Here is a 20542-nt window from a genome sequence, read left to right as displayed (position 1 = left end):
CACGCATAGGAGGCTATGTCACAAGCATGCAGAATTAAAGGCAGGATTCCTCTGCCCCTCAATCTGGGCTCTGAAGCCCTCACCTTTGTCAGGAAGGCCCTGGGCTTGGGGGCAGGGCAGCTTGGGCCCCCCTACTCCAAGTGGTAGGAGTACTCAACCTCAGCTCCCCATCCAGCTCGTGGGGCCCCAGCTGATTCCCTCCTACAGTCTGATGACATTGCCACAGGTCATGGCCAGAGGGATGCTCCCCTTCAAGGTGCCATGACTGGACATGAAAAAGGCACATTTTCTGGTGAATTACCTGTGGTTTGCAAATGGGATAAAACAACCCCACAGGACAATTGGCTGATTCAGCTCCTGGGTGCAGGTCCTGCCTGGAAATCTGTCCTCTCTCTTATTCTCAGAGTGTGGTCATCTGCTGGGGCCCAGAATAGAAAAGGCCAGAACCTGGCACATAGGTCCCAGCTCCTCTCTCTGCCCCAGTGTTCTGCCAGGAAAGAGGCCCCATCTGGAGGAGGCAGACATCTCCACCATGGTTTGGTGTCTCTCCATGGGTGCAGTTGACAATATTTATTAGGTGACTGCTAGGGGCCACACACTGCTTTGGGGGCTGTGGGGCATAGTAAGCAAACACAGATAGGGTCTCTGCTCTCTGGCTCTGTCTATATTCCCAGGGCGGAGAGACCATCAGCAACCTGGAGGCAAGTTACAAAGACTGGGCAGGAAACCTGCAGCTTGTGCGTGCATGTGGCAGAACCTGTGAGCATAGATGAGACGGCTGGAAAAAGAGTGTACAGAGTGAGAAGCAAAGGGGCTTGGGATGGAACCAGGGGCACCCCAACACCTCAGAAGAGGGCTGAGGGAGGAAGCAGTCAGGGGCAGGAGGCCTGGGCCTTGAACCAAGACAAGAGGACATCTCCAGGAGGAAGGAATGACCAAATTAGTCCAGGGAATGAAAGGGAGGTTCAGGCAAAGAAGAGAGGTCTCCTTGTTAGGGAGAGGCACCACTGAGTAGTACATATGGAAGGCTGCCTGTCTTGGGCTCCAGAGCCAAGAGGAGACAGTAAATGCAAGCAGTAATAAAGCAACGTTTATCGAGCACCTATTATATGCCCGGTCCTCAGCATGGGCCTCCATATGCCTCATTCTTTTATTATTATTATTATTAAAGATCTTATTCATTTATTTGACAGAGAGACAGAGTATGAGCAGGGGGAATGGGAAAGGGAGAAGCAGACTCCCCGCTGAGCAGGGAGCCCGATGCCGGGCTTGATCCCAGGATCCTGGGATTATGACCTGAGCTGAAGGCAGACACTCAGCTGACTGAGCCACCCAGGCAACCTCCCCACAATATGCCTTATTCTTACAACAATTCTGTCAACAATTTTCTAGATGCAGGGACTTCATGAGAAGCAAAAACAAGGCCCCTACCCTCATGGATCTCATAGCTTCTGGGGGCAGGGGAGACATGGGCAATAGGAGCCATACGTGAATCTGAGTATTAGGCAAAGAAATGTGAAACCGCAACTGGGGCAAGGGTCATAAAGGAGAAGCACAAGGTCCTAATGAAAACCCACTATACTGGGCTCTGACCCGCTGGGAGGGCAGGGCAGACTTCTCTGAGGATGCCGGCAAGCTGAGATCTGAAGGACAAATGGAAATGGAAGAGGTAAACAGAGGAAGGGGGAGTGTCTCATGCAGAGGGCACCACATATATGAAGGAACCTCAAGGTGGCCAGTGGGAGCAGAGTGAAGAAGGGGAAAGGCAGAGTGAGTCAGGGTGTGGATGGAGGGTGGGCGGAGACTAGATAAGGCTTCACAGGCCATCACGAGGGGTTTTGTCTTTACCCTACAAGCACAGGAAAGCCATGGTAGAGCTTTAAACAGGAGTACAACATGGTAGTGTTGTCTCGGAAAGGCCACTCCGGCTTGTTGTACGAAGGAAGGGCAAGAGATGATTTGGCCAAGCACTGAGGAAGCTGTTAGTTGGAGTCCAGTAAAAGATGGTGGTAACTTGTCCCAGAATGGAGAGAAAGGAGATGGAAACAAGTAGATGGATTAAAAGATATTTAGGTATTGTTGACAATAGTGAGAAATTGCCTGGTTGTCCATAAGAGGGAAGGTTTCACTCACTTGAGAGGGTCGATTCTCCAGAAGAGTCAGAATGACGGGGGACCCAAAGTACCCATGGAAGTTTGCTCCCAATGAAAGGCAGCTCCTCTATTATAAGAGGAGACGAGTGGCCAGGGAGGGAAGACTCAAGAGCCCATTTGGCTTCAGCCTTGGTTCCAAAATCTCCTGGAGGAACCCCTGGAGCCTGGGAGCTCCAGCCCTACACAGATGTGTGTGGTAGGCTCCGTGGAGGTGGTGGCTAGGGAGCTGTATCTCCCTGTCTCTGTTGATCAATGGGTCCTGACATTGACTGAGGGCCTGTCATACCACACGCCTGTGCTTGTAACTTCACACCTGGCCTTCACAACAGTTCTGTGCACCATGTTATTAATTCCATTTAAGGGTTGAACACAGTAGGCTCAGGAGGGCTTGTGGTCACAAGGCTAGGAAAACGCCAGGACCCGAATCCAGCAGACCCCAAATCTCCTGATTCCTGGGCCATGGAGAGGTCCTGGCAGAGAGCCATTGAGGAGATGGGATGAAGGAAGCAACGAAGCCCAGAGACCCTGAAGACACCTGTGTATTCTGAAATTCCCTCCAGCTGAGTGTTTCCCACCCAGGGGGTGATTGTGTGATGTCTGGAGACGTTCTGGTTGTTACAGTTTGGGGTGGGGGTTCACCTCTGATGCCCAATGGGTAGAGGCCAGGGATGTTGCTGAATGTCCTTCAGTGAGCAGGACAGACCTGACCATATAGAGGCCTAGGGTCCCAGATTGCAGAACCCCCAGCCTCAGAAGCTTCCAGGGCCTAGTACCTTCTCATAGTCTCCCCGTCCCTCCTCAAATGTGAGTATCTTCATTGTTGCTACCGGCTTTCTACTTCTGCAATGTGTGCATCACTGGAAAACATTCCAACAATGCCACAGTGTTTAAAGTATAAAATAAAAGCCGGGCCTCCTCCCTCCCATCCCAACTCCCCAGAGATAACCCTTGTTACTGTAACTTTTAGTGAACAGTTTGAACAACACAAGTGGAAAACAACTTGTTTTCCCCTGTTGAGTCTTTCTGTGACCTATTTCTTCTATGCCTCTTGGGTGAGAGCTCTGGAAGAGCCATAACTTTTTTAGCCATTTTCAGAAAATTAAAATAATCCTCCATCGATTGCTCTCAGGAATTAACATGTCCAGTCCAGTGTCACAGATGAAAGTCACTGACAGTTAAAGATTTCCCTTGTCCTCTGTTGGGCCTATGAGGCCCAGAAGCAAGGCTGTCATAGCTGACAGAGGTGGGCTCCCTTGTTCCTTCCTTCTGGTTGCAGAGGAGGCCCCGGTAAGGATGCACCATTGTTTATTTACCCAAGTATCTGTTGGTGGTTATTGAAGTCATTTCTAGTTTTTCACCTTTCTAAATGATGTTATGACATCCTCATACGTATGCCTATCAATACACACTGGTTAAAGGGTTTCTTTAGGGTAAATTCCCAGAAGTCAAGTTGTCAAGCTATGTGTATTTAAAAACGATGAAACCTTGCCAAAGGCAAGGGAAGCAAGGGCAAAAATGAACTATTGGGACTTCATCAAGATCAAAAGCTTTTGCACAGCAAAGGAAATAGTTAACAAAACCAAAAGACAACTGACAGAATGGGAGAAGATATTTGCAAATGACATATCAGATAAAGGGCTAGTGTCCAAAATCTATAAAGAGCTTAGCAAACTCAACACCCAAACAACAAATAATCCAATCAAGAAATGGGCAGAGGACATGAACAGACATTTCTGCAAAGAAGACATCCAGATGGCAAACAGACACATAAAAAAATGCTCCACATCACTCGGCATCAGGGAAATACAAATCAAAACCACAATGAGATACCACCTCACACCAGTCAGAATGGCTAAAATTAACAAGTCAGGAAATGACAGATGCTGGCGAGGATGCGGAGAAAGGGGAACCCTCCTACACTGTTGGTAGGAATGCAAGCTGGTGCAGCCACTCTGGAAAACACTATGGAGGTTCCTCAAAAAGTTGAAAATAGGGCCCCTGGGTGGCTTAGTGGTTTAGGCTGCTGCCTTCGGCTCAGGTCATGATCTCAGGGTCCTGGGATCGAGTCCCGCATTGGGCCCTCTGCTCGGCAGGGTGGCTGCTTCCCTCTCACTCTCTCTGCCTGCCTCTCTGCCTAGTTGTGATCTTTCTCTGTCAAATAAATAAATAAAATCTTTAAAAAAAAAGTTGAAAATAGAGCTACCCTACAACCCAGCAATAGCACTACTGGGTATTTATCCTAACGATACAAACGTAGTGATCCGAAGGGGCATGTGCACCCGAATGTTTATAGCAGCAATGTCCACAATAGCCAAACTATGGAAAGAACTTAGATGTCCATCAACAGATGATTGGATAAAGAAGATGTGGCATATATATACAATGGAATACTATGCAGCCATCAAAAGAAATGAAATCTTGTCATTTGCAATGATGTGGATGGACCTAGAGGGTATTATGCTTAGCGAAATAAGTCAATTGGAGAAGGACAACTATCATACGATCTCCCCGATATGAGGAAGTGGAGATGCAATGTGGGGGTCTGGGGGGAAAAGAATAAGTGAAACAAGGTGGGATCTGGAGGGAGACAAACCATAAGAGACTCTTTTTTTAAATTCTTTTTATTTGATAGAGAGAGCTATCACAAGTAGGTAGAGAGGCAGGCAGAGAGAGAGGGAAGAAGCAGGCTTCCTGCTGAGCAGAGAGCCCAATGCGGGGCTCGATTCCAGGACCCTGAGATCATGACCTGAGCCGAAGGCAGAGGCTTTAACCTACTGAGCCACCCAGATGCCCCACCATAAGAGACTCTTAATCTCACAAAACAAACTGAGGGTTGCTGGGGGGAGGAGGGGAGGGAGAGGGTGGTGGGGTTATGGACATTGGGGATGGTATGTGCTATGGTGAGTGCTGTGAAGTGTGTAAACCTGGCGATTCACAGACCTGTACCCCTGGGGCTAATAGTACATTATATGTTTATTAAAAAATTATTAAAATAAAAGGATTCTTAAAAATAAATAAATAAATAAAACGATGAAACCTCTTTCTAGAGTATTCTCCAGAGCAATTGTATCAGTCTATGCTCCTAACAGCAGAGAATGAGAGGGCCCGTGAAAGGTCTGTGTATGTATTTCTCTCTCTCTGTCTCTGTCTGTATTTCTCCTAACACAGAGCCTGGCACATACAAAGAAGACTGGGCTGTGTTACATATTGAATGAATGGCTGGTGAGAGTGGGCTTGGCATCCCAAAGCCTAGGAGGGAAGTGTAAAGTCTCTCCCAATGTCTTCTTCCCTCCCTCACCCCTCACACTTCTGTAGATCCAACATCCTGAATTGCTCTTGAACCTGTCCTTCCCTCTCCATCCATGACCAATGCTGGAATTCAGGCCTTGCCATCTCTTGCCCCAAAGAGTTCCTTGCTGGTCCTCCCATGTCCAATTGTGCCATCTCAGATCCCCAGTGTGAAGGCCCTGAAACACCATCCAGTCAGCCTCCCTTCCCACCTCCGGATACCAACTCCCTTGGGCCCACTCCACAGGGCAGGCTGTTTGTTGCCCTGCTCCTGTCACATCTCCTGTGGGCTTCGCCTCCCCCCGCCTTGTACTCCAGCCAGCCACATGACGCTGCCCACCTGCCTCCAGCGCAGCAGGCTTTGGCTCTTTGCCCGTGGTTCTCTCTGGCCGCCCTTTCCTCCTCTTTTTTTCCCATGAGCCGATGCATTGGTTTGTAGCTCCGCAGCATTCATCCTCTCCTTTTCTTAGACTCCCGCTTCTTTGCAGTGACTTGCCTGCCTCACTGGGGTAAGGTTGGTGAAACGCTCAATCTGTGTGTCTGCCTGCTACCATGGGAGCCAAAGGGACATAGCCTTCTCCCCAGTCCGGTCTCGCCAGCGAGCAGGCATAGGATGAAGTTTGGTCACTGGACACTCTCTTTAGACTTTGGATCTGGATCAGGTAGTGTAAGAATAGAAAAGATCATTTTTTAGTTTTATTTTATTTTATTATGTTATGTTAGTTAGCATACAGTACGTCATTAATTTTTGATGTAGTGTTCTAAGATTCATTGTTTGCATATAACACCCAATGCTCCACGCAATCTGTGCCCTCCTTAATACCCATCACCAGGCTCACCCATCCCCCCACCACATTCCCCTCTGAAACCCTCAGTTTGTTTCTCAGAGCCTCTCATGGTTCGTCTCCCCCTCCAATGTCTCTCCCTTCATTTTCCCCTTCCTTCTCCTAATGTCCTTTGTGTTATTCCTTATATTCCTCAAGTAAGTGAAACCATACGATAGTTGTCGTTCTCTGCTTGACTTATTTCTCTCAGCATAATCTCTTCTAGCTCCTTCCATGTCCATGCAAATGTTGGGTATTCATCCTTTCTGATGGGTGAGTAATGTTCCATTGTATATATGAACCGTATCTTCTTTACCCATTTGTCTGTTGAAGGGCACCTCGGCTCCTTCCACAGTTTGACTATCGTGGACACTGCTGCTAGGAACATCGGGGTCATTTTCATCCATTTCAGTGGCAACTGTCAGCGTTGGTGGTATCGTGGTGAGCATAGCTGCCTTCCATTTCAGCGTTCCTCTAACCCTCCCGACTTCCTACGCCTCCCCTCCTCCCTCCCACCACTGCCTTTGTTTCTGTCTATACCGAAACCTGGTTCTGTAGCCTTTTCCTTGATTGTGTGAGCTCCTCGTAGCCTACCCCCTCAGTTCCACAAATTCCTTTCTTTCGTCAGATACTCAGAGATAGCTTCTGTTGCTCGTGACCGAAAGTTTCTGACAGAAAGTCAGGCCCAGATGTCCCTTCCTCTGCAAAGCGTTCCCTGGTTCTCTGAACATTCTCATAGCTCCCCGTGCAAAGTGCAACCCACCCTAGGGTGGTTTTTTTTTTTTTTCTTTCTGTCCCTTCCATTAGAGTAAAAAATTCATGTTGGTCCCACCATGGTAAACTCAGTGCCTGATCCAGAGCCAAGCATTGAAGGCAACAAACATGGAAGGACTAAACTCATGAACAGGCTCTCGTCCTGCCACAAAAACGATGTCAGTGGCTGCCTCCTTTGTGGGACTTGTGGGAATAACATGAGTGGATTTGTGTTTGGGGCTCTCGTTCTGTCTGTGCCGGGGTAGATGGAGTGGGAGAAGGCAGGGAAACAGATAGGAGTGGGGGGGTGGGAGTGGCAAGTGGGGCAGCTCAGGTGGGAGATGCAGGTGAACTGGATTAAGATGGTTACAGTAGGAGCTGAGAGGGGAAGGGGCTGACTCTGGAGATCGCGAACCAAGTACTGGAAGTGAACACAAAACTCAGTTGCTTCTGGTAATTCCCAAAGAACAGGCTGGCCATTTAAGATGGCCCCCCCTCACAAGGAGGTGGTGAGGGAGCACATGTGTGTGTGCATGTAGGACCGTTAGGGAGGGGGTACACCGTCTCCAGCATCCCCCTCCCGCCACCAGCCACCATGAAGGCTGCCTGGCCCATTTTCTAAAGAGCTTCCCCAGGCTGCAGGGGAGAGAGGAGAAGGGGGGGCAGCCACCCACACCACTCAGCAGAGGTGAGCTGAGGAGCATCCAGTCCTCTCGTCCCCCTGCCTGCAGCCACCACAGGCTGCCAGGTGCCTTGTTTGGAATGAAAGCTTTTAAAAACCCATGTGTATGGATGGTCATGCATTCATTTTTGTTCATTTCACTAATACTCACTGAGCCTGAAGCACGCAATGCGCCATGGACCCTGATCTCAAGGAGCTCTGGAGCTGGCGGGGGAGAAGATGCGTAATCAGGCAATTAGGAACCAGTGTGAGCGGGAGGTAAGCACTGGTTGCTATGGGAACACGAAGAGAGGCCACAGCTGCTGCTCCTCTCTGAAGAGTGGTGGCAGGCGAAATCAGAGGCATGAGGCAGGCCGACCTGTTTGCCAGGCCCAGGTCCACACTGCCCGGGCGTCTAGTCCGGGACAAAATCTTCTGGCACAACGCAACCTGTCATCTCTCTGCCCTCCTCACTGCCTCCCCAAAGAAATGAGAAAGGCGAGCATGATGATACAAAGGCCAAATGAGACCCTGCGTGTTTGTGCATGGCCCCTGGCAGATTGAGGCTACGTGGTCGGTGCTAGGAATTTTTTTCAAAACATATCTGTTGGGTGAGCGTTTCCCAGGCTACCAACCACCAGAGGTAGAGCTGTGAACACGATGGACAAGGCCCCTGCCCGCACAGAGGTTATAATAGTAATTTGAGAGGAGAAGCTGATTAAAAACAAAATTGCAGCACAAGTAATTACTCTTGTGATGAGGACCATGATGATGCTACCAGAGTGGTTCAGAGTAGGAGTATGCCAGGGGGGCTGGGAAGAAAGACATCCTGGACAAAGTGACATTTCAACAAAGATCAGGAGGAATTAGTTAGCAAGGAGGTGGGGATGCTGCATTCCAAGTACGGTGAACAGCATGGGCAATGGTGCTGAAGCAACAGGGAGTCTGGTATGTTCCAGGCAAGGAGAGGAGGTCAGCGGAAACTGGAGTGGGAAGGCACAGAAGAGGTGGGAATGGGGGACGCAGGGCACCAATGAATCCGAGCCTCTGGGCTGTGGTGAGTTTGCACTGGATCCTAGGAGGACACCACCGCCCCCTGCCTAAAGTGCCAGCATTACTCTGACTCCCATAGCTAATCAACTTAACTGTCAGTACCTGAGGTGGGGTCAAGATCAAGGGGCTTGAAACTGGTAGAAGTTTCTGGAGTACAAAAGGGCCATTGGGAGATGTTTAGGCCCCAGCTCTTACTTTGTGAGTGGGAGCACTGAGGCCCAGAGAGGAAGAAAGACTTGTTCAGGGTCCCCTGACCAGCAAAGTTGTCAGGTCTGGAACCAGAGCCCGGTCTGAGAGGCCACCCAGGGCTTCAGGCCTCGGCCGATGTCTGAAGGTGAGGTGGTTTTTGTTTTTGCTTTTGTCTTTTTGGGGAGATGCCCTTGTCTCTCCCTCTCAGGGTAACCGGCAGGGTTTCCAGTCCTTTCTTGCCTTCTTGCACTTTCCCAAGTGTTCTTCTTTTTAAAAAGGCACATTTTTCATAACCTCAGCTCCTCATTTGCTTATCCTCCACCTTTCTGCTGTGAATGGGGTAGCCAGGGGCAGGGCTTAGATTCCAGGCTGGGCCCAGAGAAACTACTCCTGTGCCAGTCACACATATATCTCCCAGGCTTACCTTGACTTCTGCCCTCACCAGTCCCCCCAGTCATGTTTCATGAGCAAAGCTCTCCCCAATTACATGGCCACACCATTTTCCTGCCAGGGCAGGCCCCACCATACACTCACTCATTGGCTTTCAGCCACCATCTAATACCATCTCTCCATTGCCGAGATGAGAACAGTGAGGCCTGGGTAGGGGATGGGGATCCACCCAGGGTCCCACCTGAAGGATCGCTGCGTTATGTTCTGGCCTTGTGACTCTGCCTATCCCTACCCACTGCCCTGCCCCACAACCTCCCAGTATCATCAGCTGGCTCCCTTCTCTCTGTGTTGATGGAAGCACAGACGCACCAAGGGTCAAAGGGAAATTCTGTGGAGAGAGGGTGGCCCAGCACTTCCTGAGCAGAGGTTGCAGGGGAAGAACAAGGGGAACCCGTTCTCTGCCTCTCCGGCTTAGCTGGTGTCACATGCCAGTTAGTCCGCTACTCGCTCCCTGCCACTCCGGGCCAGCCGATCAGCCATGGATAAAGTGAGTTGCTCCAGGCCTCCATCAGGAAATGCCCCACTTGGTAGGCCTCCTTTTCAGTCAGGAACTGAGGCCACCGCACTCTTCCTGCCTCAGGCCTGGAAGTAGCCAGCTTTGGAGATGATGGTCCTGGCCTCAAATTCCAGCTCTACCACCACTCGCTGAGTAGCCTTGGACAAATCCCTTACAATCTCTGAGCCTCGGCTTTCCCATCAGAACGTACGAATTGCTACCTTGCCAGCTAGCTATGAAGATTAAATGAGCGAGTGTATGTAAAGAGCCTGGCAGATGATAGGGGTTTGACAAGTGTCGGTCTCCTCCCCCACGCTCTGGGCTTGCCCCTCCAGCCCCACTCCCAGCAATCTCTACCTGGTTTCTGCCAGATATCCTTGGGGAGAGGCTGGCACCAGGTCTTGGCGAGAGCTTCTTGGCTCTGGAGAGAAGAGAAGAGAGCTGTATCCCACAGTAGACAGTCCTAATCCCTGACACTCCCCAGGAGACACACAATGTGAAGTTAATCTGGGGAAAGGATGAAGGGCAGGAGACCTTGGAGGGATGGAGAAGGCAGCAGGTGGCTTTGTAGCCTGTGGGAAGTCAGGACAGTGGGGCAAGGGCCAGATGGCATGGGGGTCCATCCTGCCCGGCCAGGCAGTACCAGACAGGAGAGACAAAGGAGGAAGGTTCTGAGCTGCAGGCTGCTTGAACCTCTTCTGATAATAGCTACTCTTAGGTGATCCTGGGGCCCAGCATCTCTGTGTCATTGGGACCCATCCAGGCTCTAGCATGAGACTTCATCCTAGCCCCATCCAGCTTCAGACATCTGGTCCCCCACCCCACGTCCCTGCTCTGTCCTCTTTACCTTGAGCCAGGGTCAGAGTTGATTACCCTCATTGTCTGTCTCCACAGCCAAAACCCTGATGCCCATTCCAATCAGAGTTCCCTTTGGATCCATTATTCCCTACCACACAGTTGTCCCCAACCATCACTGGCTTCGACCTTACAATTATTCTTCACAAGGAATTCCTCTCTGTCTCCAAAGTCATCAAGCATTAATTGCTACAAAGAGTACTTAACTTTGAGGCTCTGATGCATGTGGCTGAAACGTGTCCACTGGCTCCCCTGCCCCCTCTTTCAGCCCAGAGCATGGCCAGAAAGATGCCAAGCAAGGGTCAGTTGAGTCTGGGGCCAGCAGCGGCCCTCCATCTCCAACTCTGGTGATGACTGAGTCTGTGGCATGGATCAGAGCTAACTCTGTAGCTCTGAGTTTGTGACCAGGTTCAGGGCTCAGCCTGACCAGGGTTTGTAAGTTTCTTTCAGTCGTCAACAACAGAGTTCAACTCTGGCTAACATGGGCAGAAGATAAGACTGTATTTCAAAGATCCTGGGGTGGTCTTCGGAATTGGTTGATTCGAATGTGACTCAGCTCCAGTCCTTCCAGTGTCTGTGTGTCTCCTTTTGACTTTCAGGTCCCTAGGAGAAGAGTCTAGTTGACCCAGCACGGGTCAGGAGTCTGTGCTCCAGGATCAGTCAGGCTTACCATGGTGCAAGGCCATGCATTGACTGTGGAAATGGGAAGGGCCTCAGCCTTGGGGGGAAAAGCAATCTGGCATCATCTACTAAAATTAAAAGGCTACACATCATTCGATGTGGCAGTTCTAGTTTTGGGACATTATTCCATGGAAATGAAGGTTCTGACACCTTAGGACCTATAAGTACAAAGACATGTAGCACAGCAGTGTTTACAGTCTCAAAAAAACAAAACAAAAACAAAAACAAAACATAGAATCATAATCATCTATCAATCAGTTGATGGCTGGACAGATTATGGCAAATCCACAACATAAATACTAGGCAGCCACTGAAGATTAGTAATTCAAGCCCTACCAGTTGATTTCAGGGGGTATTACTTAGTAAGAACAGCAAGAAGGGCAAAAATCTATAGATAATCCTATTTTAACAAAAAAGGACAAGCAAAAACCCATGCACACAGCACACATGTACATATACACACATAGCATACATCTACCTGTATATGATTATTCATATATAAAGAAAAACATGAAATAATGGATACTGGTTATTGAAGTAGGTTATGGGGAGCAGTGATATAGTTAGAGGAGGGAGACAAGTACGCAGAAGAAAAGGCTGTAACATTCTATAGGCATATATATATATATATACATATATATATATATATATATATATAGCAGCGCATATTGTCCCCAGGTTTTCATTTACTTTACTTAGAATTGTTTATCTATCTCTATACGTTTTGCCTATCAGAAGATGTAATTAAGTCTTTTCTTTTTTTGCTCCTACATGTTTTGTCAAATTTATAGAGGTCTTGTCTATAGGATTTTAAAGAACTTTCTCTTGTTTATTTCAAGTACTTTTATAAATTCATATTTTATAAATTCATATAAATTCATAAATTTCATATTAAAGAAAACACCAATTAGGAGAAGATATTTGCAACTGTACAAATATAACCGACATCTGGTCTCTGGGATATAGAAAGAATTCCTAGAAATAAATAAATTGGTACAACCACTTTGGAAAACGGATTGGCAATACCTGTTGAAGCTGAGATGCTCCTATCCATGTCCTGGCCCAAATGAGCCCCATTTCCTGGAATTTCTGCTCTTTTGTAATCTCCTCTCCATGAATGTGGGCTACACCTACTAATTCATTTTTAGTAAGTAAAATATGGTAAGAGTGTTAGGATGTCTCTCCTGAGATCTGCCTTGAAGAAACGTTAAAAGAAATTCTTCAGAAAGAAAAAAAGTGATATAGCTCAGCAACTTGTAGCTACATTTAAAAACAATAGGGGATTTGAGTAAGAATAAATGAAAGTATAAATAAGATAAAATCTTGCATTTTTCTTCTTCTTAACTGGTCTAACAAATAACAGTGAGTTAAAAAAATAGCAACAATGTAATGGATGATAATGGTTTACGGATAAGTGAAATAAATGAAAGCAAAGTTATAAGGGACAAGAGGGAGGAATTGGAACTACTCTGTTACAAGGTGCCCACGCTACCCATAAAGCAGTGTTGTGTCACTTGAAAATGGGTTTGGATTAGTTACAAACGTACATTACAAACTCAAGGACAACCACTAAAAAATGTAAAAATAAACAATATAATTGCAATTATAAAAGAGAAGAGAAAATGGAATTTTATAAAATGTCCAGTTAGTTAGAAAAGTACATTACAAGCTCAAGGACAACCACTAAGAAATGTAAAAATAAACAATATAATTGAAATTATAAAAGAGAAGGGAAAATGGAATTTTATAAAATGCCCAGTTAAAATTAGAGAAGGCAGAAAAAAATGGAAGACAAAATAAAGAAACAAGGAACAAAGGCAATGAATAGGAAATGCCTATAATTTGGCAAATATTAATACACCAATAGTCACTTTAATTGTGAATGGTCTAACTACACCAGTTTAAAAAGCAAGGGACAATCAGAATGGATTTACAAAAAAAAAGACCCAAGTATATGTTGTTTATAAGAAACCCATTTTAAATATAAAGACATAGAGAGATGAAAAGTAAATGGATAGAGGAACGTATACACACTAACATTAATAAAAAGAAAGCTGGAATAACTGTTAATTCCAAACAAAGCAGATTTCAGAACAAGAAACATTATCAGGGATTAATCCGGGCAGTACATAATGATAAAGTGTATCAGTTCAGATCTGAGAATCTGAAGGAAATAAATTTGCTCAATCTGTATGACAGGTCCATGCAAATGTGCATTTTATGCTCTACTTTCCTGTGTATTTGAAATATTTTAATTTTTGGATGAAAAATGCATCCTTTCTTGAGTACAAAAAATATATATAGATTAGGTTTATTAACTGTGTTATTCAGTCTTTCTATATCCTTATTTATTTTGTAGTCTATTTGGTTCATTTATTCCATAATAAGTGTGGTTAAGTCTCCCACTATAATTGAAAACTTTCTGATCTCTCTTTATATTTTAACATATTGGCCTCATATACTCTGAAATCACACTGCTTGGCATAGAAAGTTTACTGACTGCGTCTTCTTTCTCTGTGAATGAAACAACCTGTTTTGTTCTCTTTGATGTTTTTTACTTTGAGTCCTTGGATTTCTTTGATATTAACTTTTGCTATATGTCTCTTACCTTCTCTTTTCCTTCTTTCCTTCTTTTTTTAAAATTCCTTCCTTCCCCTCCCTCCCTCCTTCCTTCATTCCTTCCAGTATTTAAGTGGCATATTTTCCATTTCTATATGTGCTTTACGTGAAACTCATATAAGCAGTGTATAACCAGATTTTGAAAAAACAAAATACTTAAAATGAGAGTCTGCTTTTTATAGGTGTTAATCCATACTACATACTGATATATTTGGATTTATTCCTGCCCTTTTTAAAAAATAACCTTTCTTGTTGCTTCCCACTCCATTTCTGCCCTTTGATAGACCGAATTTTTCTTTGTTCTACATATTATTTCTTTAGTGGTTTGACAGTTACACATATATCCTATTTCTATTATGTTGTGACCCCTAATATTTCTTGTTCTTCTATTATGCATTTTATTTCCAAGAACAAAACCTTGCTATTGTTGTGAACATGGGGAGTCTTTACATTTGATGTAAATACTAAAAATACGTTGTAAAGTGCAATTTAAAAAAAAAAACAGAAGTTCAGTAAAATTATACATATCCAAAAGGTATAGTTATAATATTTTTAAGCTGCAATGCTATTACCGGATCGTGATCAGGTATTACGTTTTATGACTGATGATTTCTCTTGGATGGAGAAGCTTGATTTTGTAATTAACAGCAAGAAATTTTACTGTAAACAGTTCAATTTCTTCAATTATCAGGTTAAAAAAATTACCACCCTAGATATACGGTTTCACATTTTCCATACTTCTAGTACAAGCCATAACATGTAACATAGAGTATGATATATTATTATAATTACTTTAATATTGGAATTAATCAGAAAGAATTTTTACATTTCATCTTAAAAAAAAGAGAACAGAAGGGAGTTTGGCTAAATGTTTAACATTTGTTAAAGCTAGCTGTTGGTTACATTTTTTGCTGTCCTTTTCAGTATCCTCGACGATTTCATCATTTAAAATGAAATAATGCTTTGGGGCCCACCCTGATTTGTCGAGGGCAGCTGCCGCCCCCGCCACATCAAGGGGGCGGGCCTCACCGACGCCACAATCACTTCCTCCGCCGCAGTCACCGCCCGCCCTGTTGCTGTATGCCGGGGGAGGAGCTGGAGACAAGAGCAGCGGCTCTGGCGGTCGGTCGGTCGGTCGTGGTGGTGGCGGTCGGAGGTCCAAGAGCTCTGCGCCTCTCGAAAGCGTGCGGGTGTCCGGACTGGGTGAGTGAAGGCTGTTTCCTTCCTCAATTCCTCCAGACGGTGAAGTGGGACAGGTGGCCTGGCATGGGGACGAGGATTCGGGGTCCTCTAGCGAACAGATTTTCAGGCTCGCCCCTCGGGAAGGGGTGGGGCGGACGCAAGACCTGACTGCAGAGTGAGGCCTGTGTCCCCCGACCTGTCTGGGGGCTTCCTCCTCCGTCCCCCAGCCTCTTCGTGTGGCGCGGCCCCCACGAAGGGCTTTAATCCCTGTTTGAGAGGGGAGTGGTGGTCGGGGCCCTCTCCTCCTTCCTCCCTTCTTGGTCCCTTTGCGGAGCACTCCATGGCCTTTCTTCCCCCATTTTGCAGTTGTTTTGCTAAATAGTAAATTGTTAAGATTTTTAGGTAAATATATTATTGTTCCCAGGAAAATAATTGTCAGAAAAACAAATTATTCCCAGGGAGAAACTAGACCCTCGCACACCTTTTCTTTTTTCCCCCTTCCCTGGCCATCTGTTTGGATTTGCCCTTTGAGCCGATAACGTTTTCCCGTCCCTCATTATGACATTGCGGCCCCCTCCCCCTCCCCATGTCTCGCGTGTGTGGGCAGGGACCTACACATACACGCATGCATGCATGGCACGCACACACGCATGCGTACACGTGCCCGCGGGTGTACATACGTGTACACACACACAGAGAAACCTTCCATTGCAGCCCCCTCCCTGCACCCCCCCACTCAAGGTTCTGGAACATCCCCTTCCCCTTGCACACATGGATACACGCACATACATACCCTCTTGCACACTGTCACACCTTCAGTGCCTTTCCCTGCTTCTCACAGCCTGCCCCATACACACCTCCAGAAGCAGCCCCCTCCTCCTTTGGTCTCTGTATGCTCTGGTGAGTGCACACACACACCCCTTCGGGGGCTGCCTTAGCTCCTGCCTGCCGCATACACACATAAGGATATCCTTTGATTGCTAGTCCTTCTTTCACATGCCACATACATACGTATGCACCCCCACGCTCTCATTCACACAGCCCTCACAAATACTCCCAGCCTGGCTCCCTGCCTGCTGCATCTGTGCACAGACAGCCCTCCTTTGCTGTTCCCGGCCATGCACGCACTCACATTCACACTCACACTCACAGAAATCCTCGCCCACGGACAACAACCCCTCCTCCCTGCTATAGCCCCCTTCACAAACACACATATTTCCCCGATTGCTGACCCCGTTCCACCCAGTGGCCACCCGCACATCCCTCTCCTGTGCTGTCCCTCTCGTGGATGCATTTGTTTGCACTGACATGTCTCCATTGTTGCCTCCCATTTCACTGAACACGCACACACATAGGCCACCCCTGACCGGTGCCACCAAACCTTTTCTTGCCTGCCAGACATGTACACAGGCATCCCCGCACCGAGTTGCAGCGGCTGCACATACGACCATGTGCACACACTCTCTTTCTGTCATGCCTGCACACACCCCTCTCCTCTGAAGTCACCCCACCTGCACCTGTCGTTCTCCTGCCCGCATCCAGAACAGGTCTCATCCTGTCTGATGCTAGTGCCTCTCCCCAATACACCTGTCCCCTACCCCTACAAATACAGGCCTCTCTTCACAGCATGATGACTGGTTCCGCCCCCCCACCTTCCACCTGCCCGTCTCCTCCTGACAGACATGTAGGCACTCACGAACACATGGTGATCTGTATTTTCCACCTTATTCCAATTTGCATTTCTCCTGTCTGCAGGGCTCAGAAAAGACACAGACACCCCATAAAATAACGGCAGCAGTCTTTCCTCTATCACGTTGGCATAACTCCACAGTGCTTCACTCACCTTTCCAGGGTCCGGTCACTGCCCCTGCCCCCAATCTTCTGTCAGATTCTCCCATAAGTCTGGCTTTCCTGTCAACCCAGTTTTGTAATCATTTTGCCAACGTTAAAAATGTGTTCCAGGTCTACACCTGACAGTCACTGGAATGCTACTTCAGGCCTTAGAAGAAAGTGAAACTTATTGTAAAGGCCCCTTATTCTTTCTGTTACCTGCCTGCTGAAGTGGAAATAGATCTCCCTGCTCTCTTATTCCGAACTGAGTTGGCGCTCCCATCTCCAAAACTTGTGCAGGGAGCAGGAGCCTTTCCACTTGAGGCCCAGCTGTATTGGAAACCCTGCTAAGGCAGAGCCATGGGTCAGGAATCTAGCAAGCCTGTGTGGCCCAAGCCAGCAGGAGGGTATCAGTCCCATACAGGCAGGCGGTATGGAAGAAGGCATGCTTATGTCAGTTTCAGGCCATCCACGAGCCAGCAGGAAAGGATTTCCAGCCAGAGAAAGACGACCTCGGAAGTCCCAATGCACAGATCAGCCCCCAGTCAAACCACCAAGAGGAGCCGGTCGCCATTTTCCATCACTCGTCATAGTTGGGAAGACAGTGAGAGCTCTGGAGCCAGCCTGAATGTTGATAATGAGGACTACTCCAGGTACCCACCAAGAGAGTACAGGGCCTCGGGTAGCAGAAGAGGAATGGCTTATGGACATGTTGACTCTTTCGGGGCAGATGATAGCGAGGAGGAGGGGGCTGGGCCTGTTGAGCGAACGCCAGTGAGAGGGAAAACTGGCAAGTTTAAAGATGATAAGCCGTATGACCCAGAAAAAGGGGCCAGGTCCTTGGCTGGGGTGCCCCCGCAGTTCTCTAGCTTTAAGCGTGATGTGAGAGAGGAGCTCGACAAGATAGATCCAGCCCCTGCGGCCAGACGCTCTGCTAGCAGAGCCGAGTTCCTGCAGCAAAGTAGCATGGCCTCTCAGACATCTGCTGAAGGCAAGGTGGCAACCACCGGCGACAGCCTGGAGAGGCAGAGACGGGAGCAGAGTTTACCTGCACATCCCAGCAGGGCTCCTGTGAGTATTTGTGATGGGGAGGAAGACCCCCCAAAGAGTGCAGAGGAGCCGGTGGTGAGGCCCAAAATCAGAAATCTGGCCAGCCCCAACTGCGTGAAACCAAAAATATTTTTTGATACTGATGATGATGATGATGATATGCCACATAGTACTTCCAGGTGGAGGGATACGGCCAACACGGCTGAAGGCCGCTCGGACGGCCTGGCAAGAAGAGCCAGAGGCGAGAGTTCAAGCGGCTACTCTGAGCCGAAGTACCCCGAAGACAAGAGGGAGGCCAGGAAGGACCAAGTGAAGCCGGAGAAGGTGCCAAGACGCCGACGAACCATGGCCGACCCCGACTTCTGGACGTACAGCGACGACTACTACAAGTACTGCGAAGAAGACTCCGACAGCGACAAAGAGTGGACTGCTGCTCTGCGTCACAAGTATCGCGGTCGGGAGCAAAATCTGTCATCCAGCGGGGAAAGCTGGGAAACTCTGCCAGGGAAGGAAGAGCACGAGCCCGAGCAGGTCAGGGGGAACACCAGCACTGGGGCCAGCTCTAGCGCCGGGGCCAGTGGTGGTGGTGGTGGTGGCGGTGGCAGTGGTGGTGGCGGCGGCGGTGGTGGCAGCGGCGGTGGCGGTGGTGGTGGTGGTGGTGGCGGTGGCGGCAGCGGCAGCGGCGGTGGCCAACTTGAAGAAATCCAAGGAGCATGTCTTCAGGAAGAGGAGCAGGTGTCCCCAAGAGGAGGCGAAGTTCCTTGGCTCCAGTACAATGAAAACGAGAGTAGCAGTGAGGGCGATAATGAATCAGGTCAGGAGTTCCTGCAGCCCGGAGTGTTCATGCTAGATGGAAACAACAACCTTGAAGACGACTCCAGCGTGAGCGAAGACCTCGAAGTGGATTGGAGCCTCTTTGATGGGTTCGCAGACGGCTTGGGGGTGGCCGAAGCCATCTCCTACGTGGATCCTCAGTTTCTCACCTACATGGCGCTGGAAGAACGCCTGGCCCAAGCGATGGAAACAGCCCTCGCGCACCTGGAGTCTCTCGCTGTGGATGTGGAGGTGGCCAATCCGCCGGCCAGCAAGGAGAGCATTGATGCTCTCCCCGAGATCCTGGTCACTGAGAATCACAGTGCGGTGGGGCAGGAAATGTGCTGCCCCATCTGTTGTAGTGAATATGTGAAGGGGGAGGTGGCAACCGAGTTGCCTTGCCACCACTATTTCCACAAGCCGTGCGTGTCCATCTGGCTTCAGAAGTCGGGCACCTGCCCCGTGTGCCGCTGCATGTTCCCTTCCCCACTCTAAGACCAGGGCTCTTTACTCCTGGTCAGATGATTGTCCCCATCTGAAACCCGAAATACCACAGGAGCCCTCTCGAAATTAACAATTGCAGTGAAAGCCGTGATTAATCTGCACCTGTTGATTCCTTGTGATTATTTCCAGTGTGAAAATGGTTGTGTGCGATTGCATTAAAAATCACACTGTCTATCTTAGAGGTTAGAAAAGGAAGTCTAAACTTCTCGACGCTACTTGAGACTGCAGTAAAAACATACATTTTCTAACCGGAAAGTTGAGATAAGTTGCGTTTGTTTTCTTCGGTAGACTATGTTGCTGTTAACCGTAACGTCGAGTTTATCTGTTAACTATGTCCAGAAGGCATCATCATTTCTGTTGCATGAAACATTATGGGTTAATGTTCCTGTAATTGCAGTGCCGTAAAAGCTTATTAAAGTTCTCCTTTTGGTTTTACATGGTACAGTGGAATTGTTTGGTTTTGTCTAAAATGGTGGTACTAAGTGACTTTATAATTGATCCCTTGTCCCTGCATCAAAAATGGGGTTTCATGGGTTATTGTTTGTTTTCTGGTGTTCCCAACAGTAGAAAAACTTTAGTGTCACTGGAAATGCTGACTCCAACAACAGCAAGAAATTAAGGGTGACAATTTCTATAAGTAGGAATACAGTGTATGATTGTCAAACTACTCTACGGGCAAAGGTCACATAGACAGTCCCTGTCAGTCTGTGGGAAGGAAAGAGACGATGAGAAAGTGTGCGGGAAAATAAAGAACAATGGTAGAAACATATCCAAAATGAGTATGAGTTGGTAGGAGAAGGAATTTAAAAAATCCCCTTTTAGGAAATAGAAACTCTCAGAACAGGGCACCAGGCTGGTTCAGTTGGTAGAGCTTATGACTCTTGATCCTGGGCGGGGGGGGCGGTGTATGAGTTGGAGCCCCATGTCAGGTGTAGAGATCCCTTAAAAAAAAATAAAACCTTACAAAAGAAAAGAAACTCTGAGAGGAAGTGGGCAACCCCTCCCCAAATAACAAATCTCTATGCTAACTGTATACATTGACGCAGTGACACAAAAGGATTAGATTAGAAAAATATATGGCAGACAAGTGCTGTGACAGATATTAATACCCACTTACACAGAGAGAACATGTTTTAACATT

General features: G+C 47.7%; 1 protein-coding gene across 3 annotated transcripts; it reads left to right on the top strand.

Moving 5' to 3' along the window:
- Positions 1–15087: 15087 nt before the first annotated feature.
- Positions 15088–19836, top strand: PJA1 (praja ring finger ubiquitin ligase 1). 3 transcript variants are annotated; one of them, XM_045996415.1, is made up of 3 exons: positions 15088–15225; positions 17167–17687; positions 18255–19836. In XM_045996415.1, exons 2-3 carry the CDS (start codon positions 17395–17397, stop codon positions 19390–19392), a joined length of 1431 nt encoding a protein of 476 aa, XP_045852371.1. In that variant the 5' UTR covers positions 15088–15225; positions 17167–17394; the 3' UTR covers positions 19393–19836. The 3 variants fall into 3 exon arrangements, with proteins under 3 accessions (XP_045852371.1, XP_045852370.1, XP_045852369.1); XM_045996414.1 differs by having other exon boundaries at positions 17493–19836; XM_045996413.1 differs by having other exon boundaries at positions 17167–19836.
- Positions 19837–20542: the final 706 nt, after the last annotated feature.

The sequence above is a fragment of the Meles meles genome, chromosome X, assembly GCF_922984935.1.
Source record: "Meles meles chromosome X, mMelMel3.1 paternal haplotype, whole genome shotgun sequence".
NCBI classification, from domain to species: domain Eukaryota; kingdom Metazoa; phylum Chordata; class Mammalia; order Carnivora; family Mustelidae; genus Meles; species Meles meles.
The sequence above is the reverse complement of the archived record's forward strand: the minus strand, read 5'-3'. Positions and strand labels throughout refer to the sequence as shown.

Coding starts and splice junctions, on each gene's coding strand:
- PJA1 (XM_045996413.1), top strand. CDS start 17,395: ATGGGTCAGGAATCTAGCAAGCCTGTGTGGCCCAAGCCAGCAGGAGGG.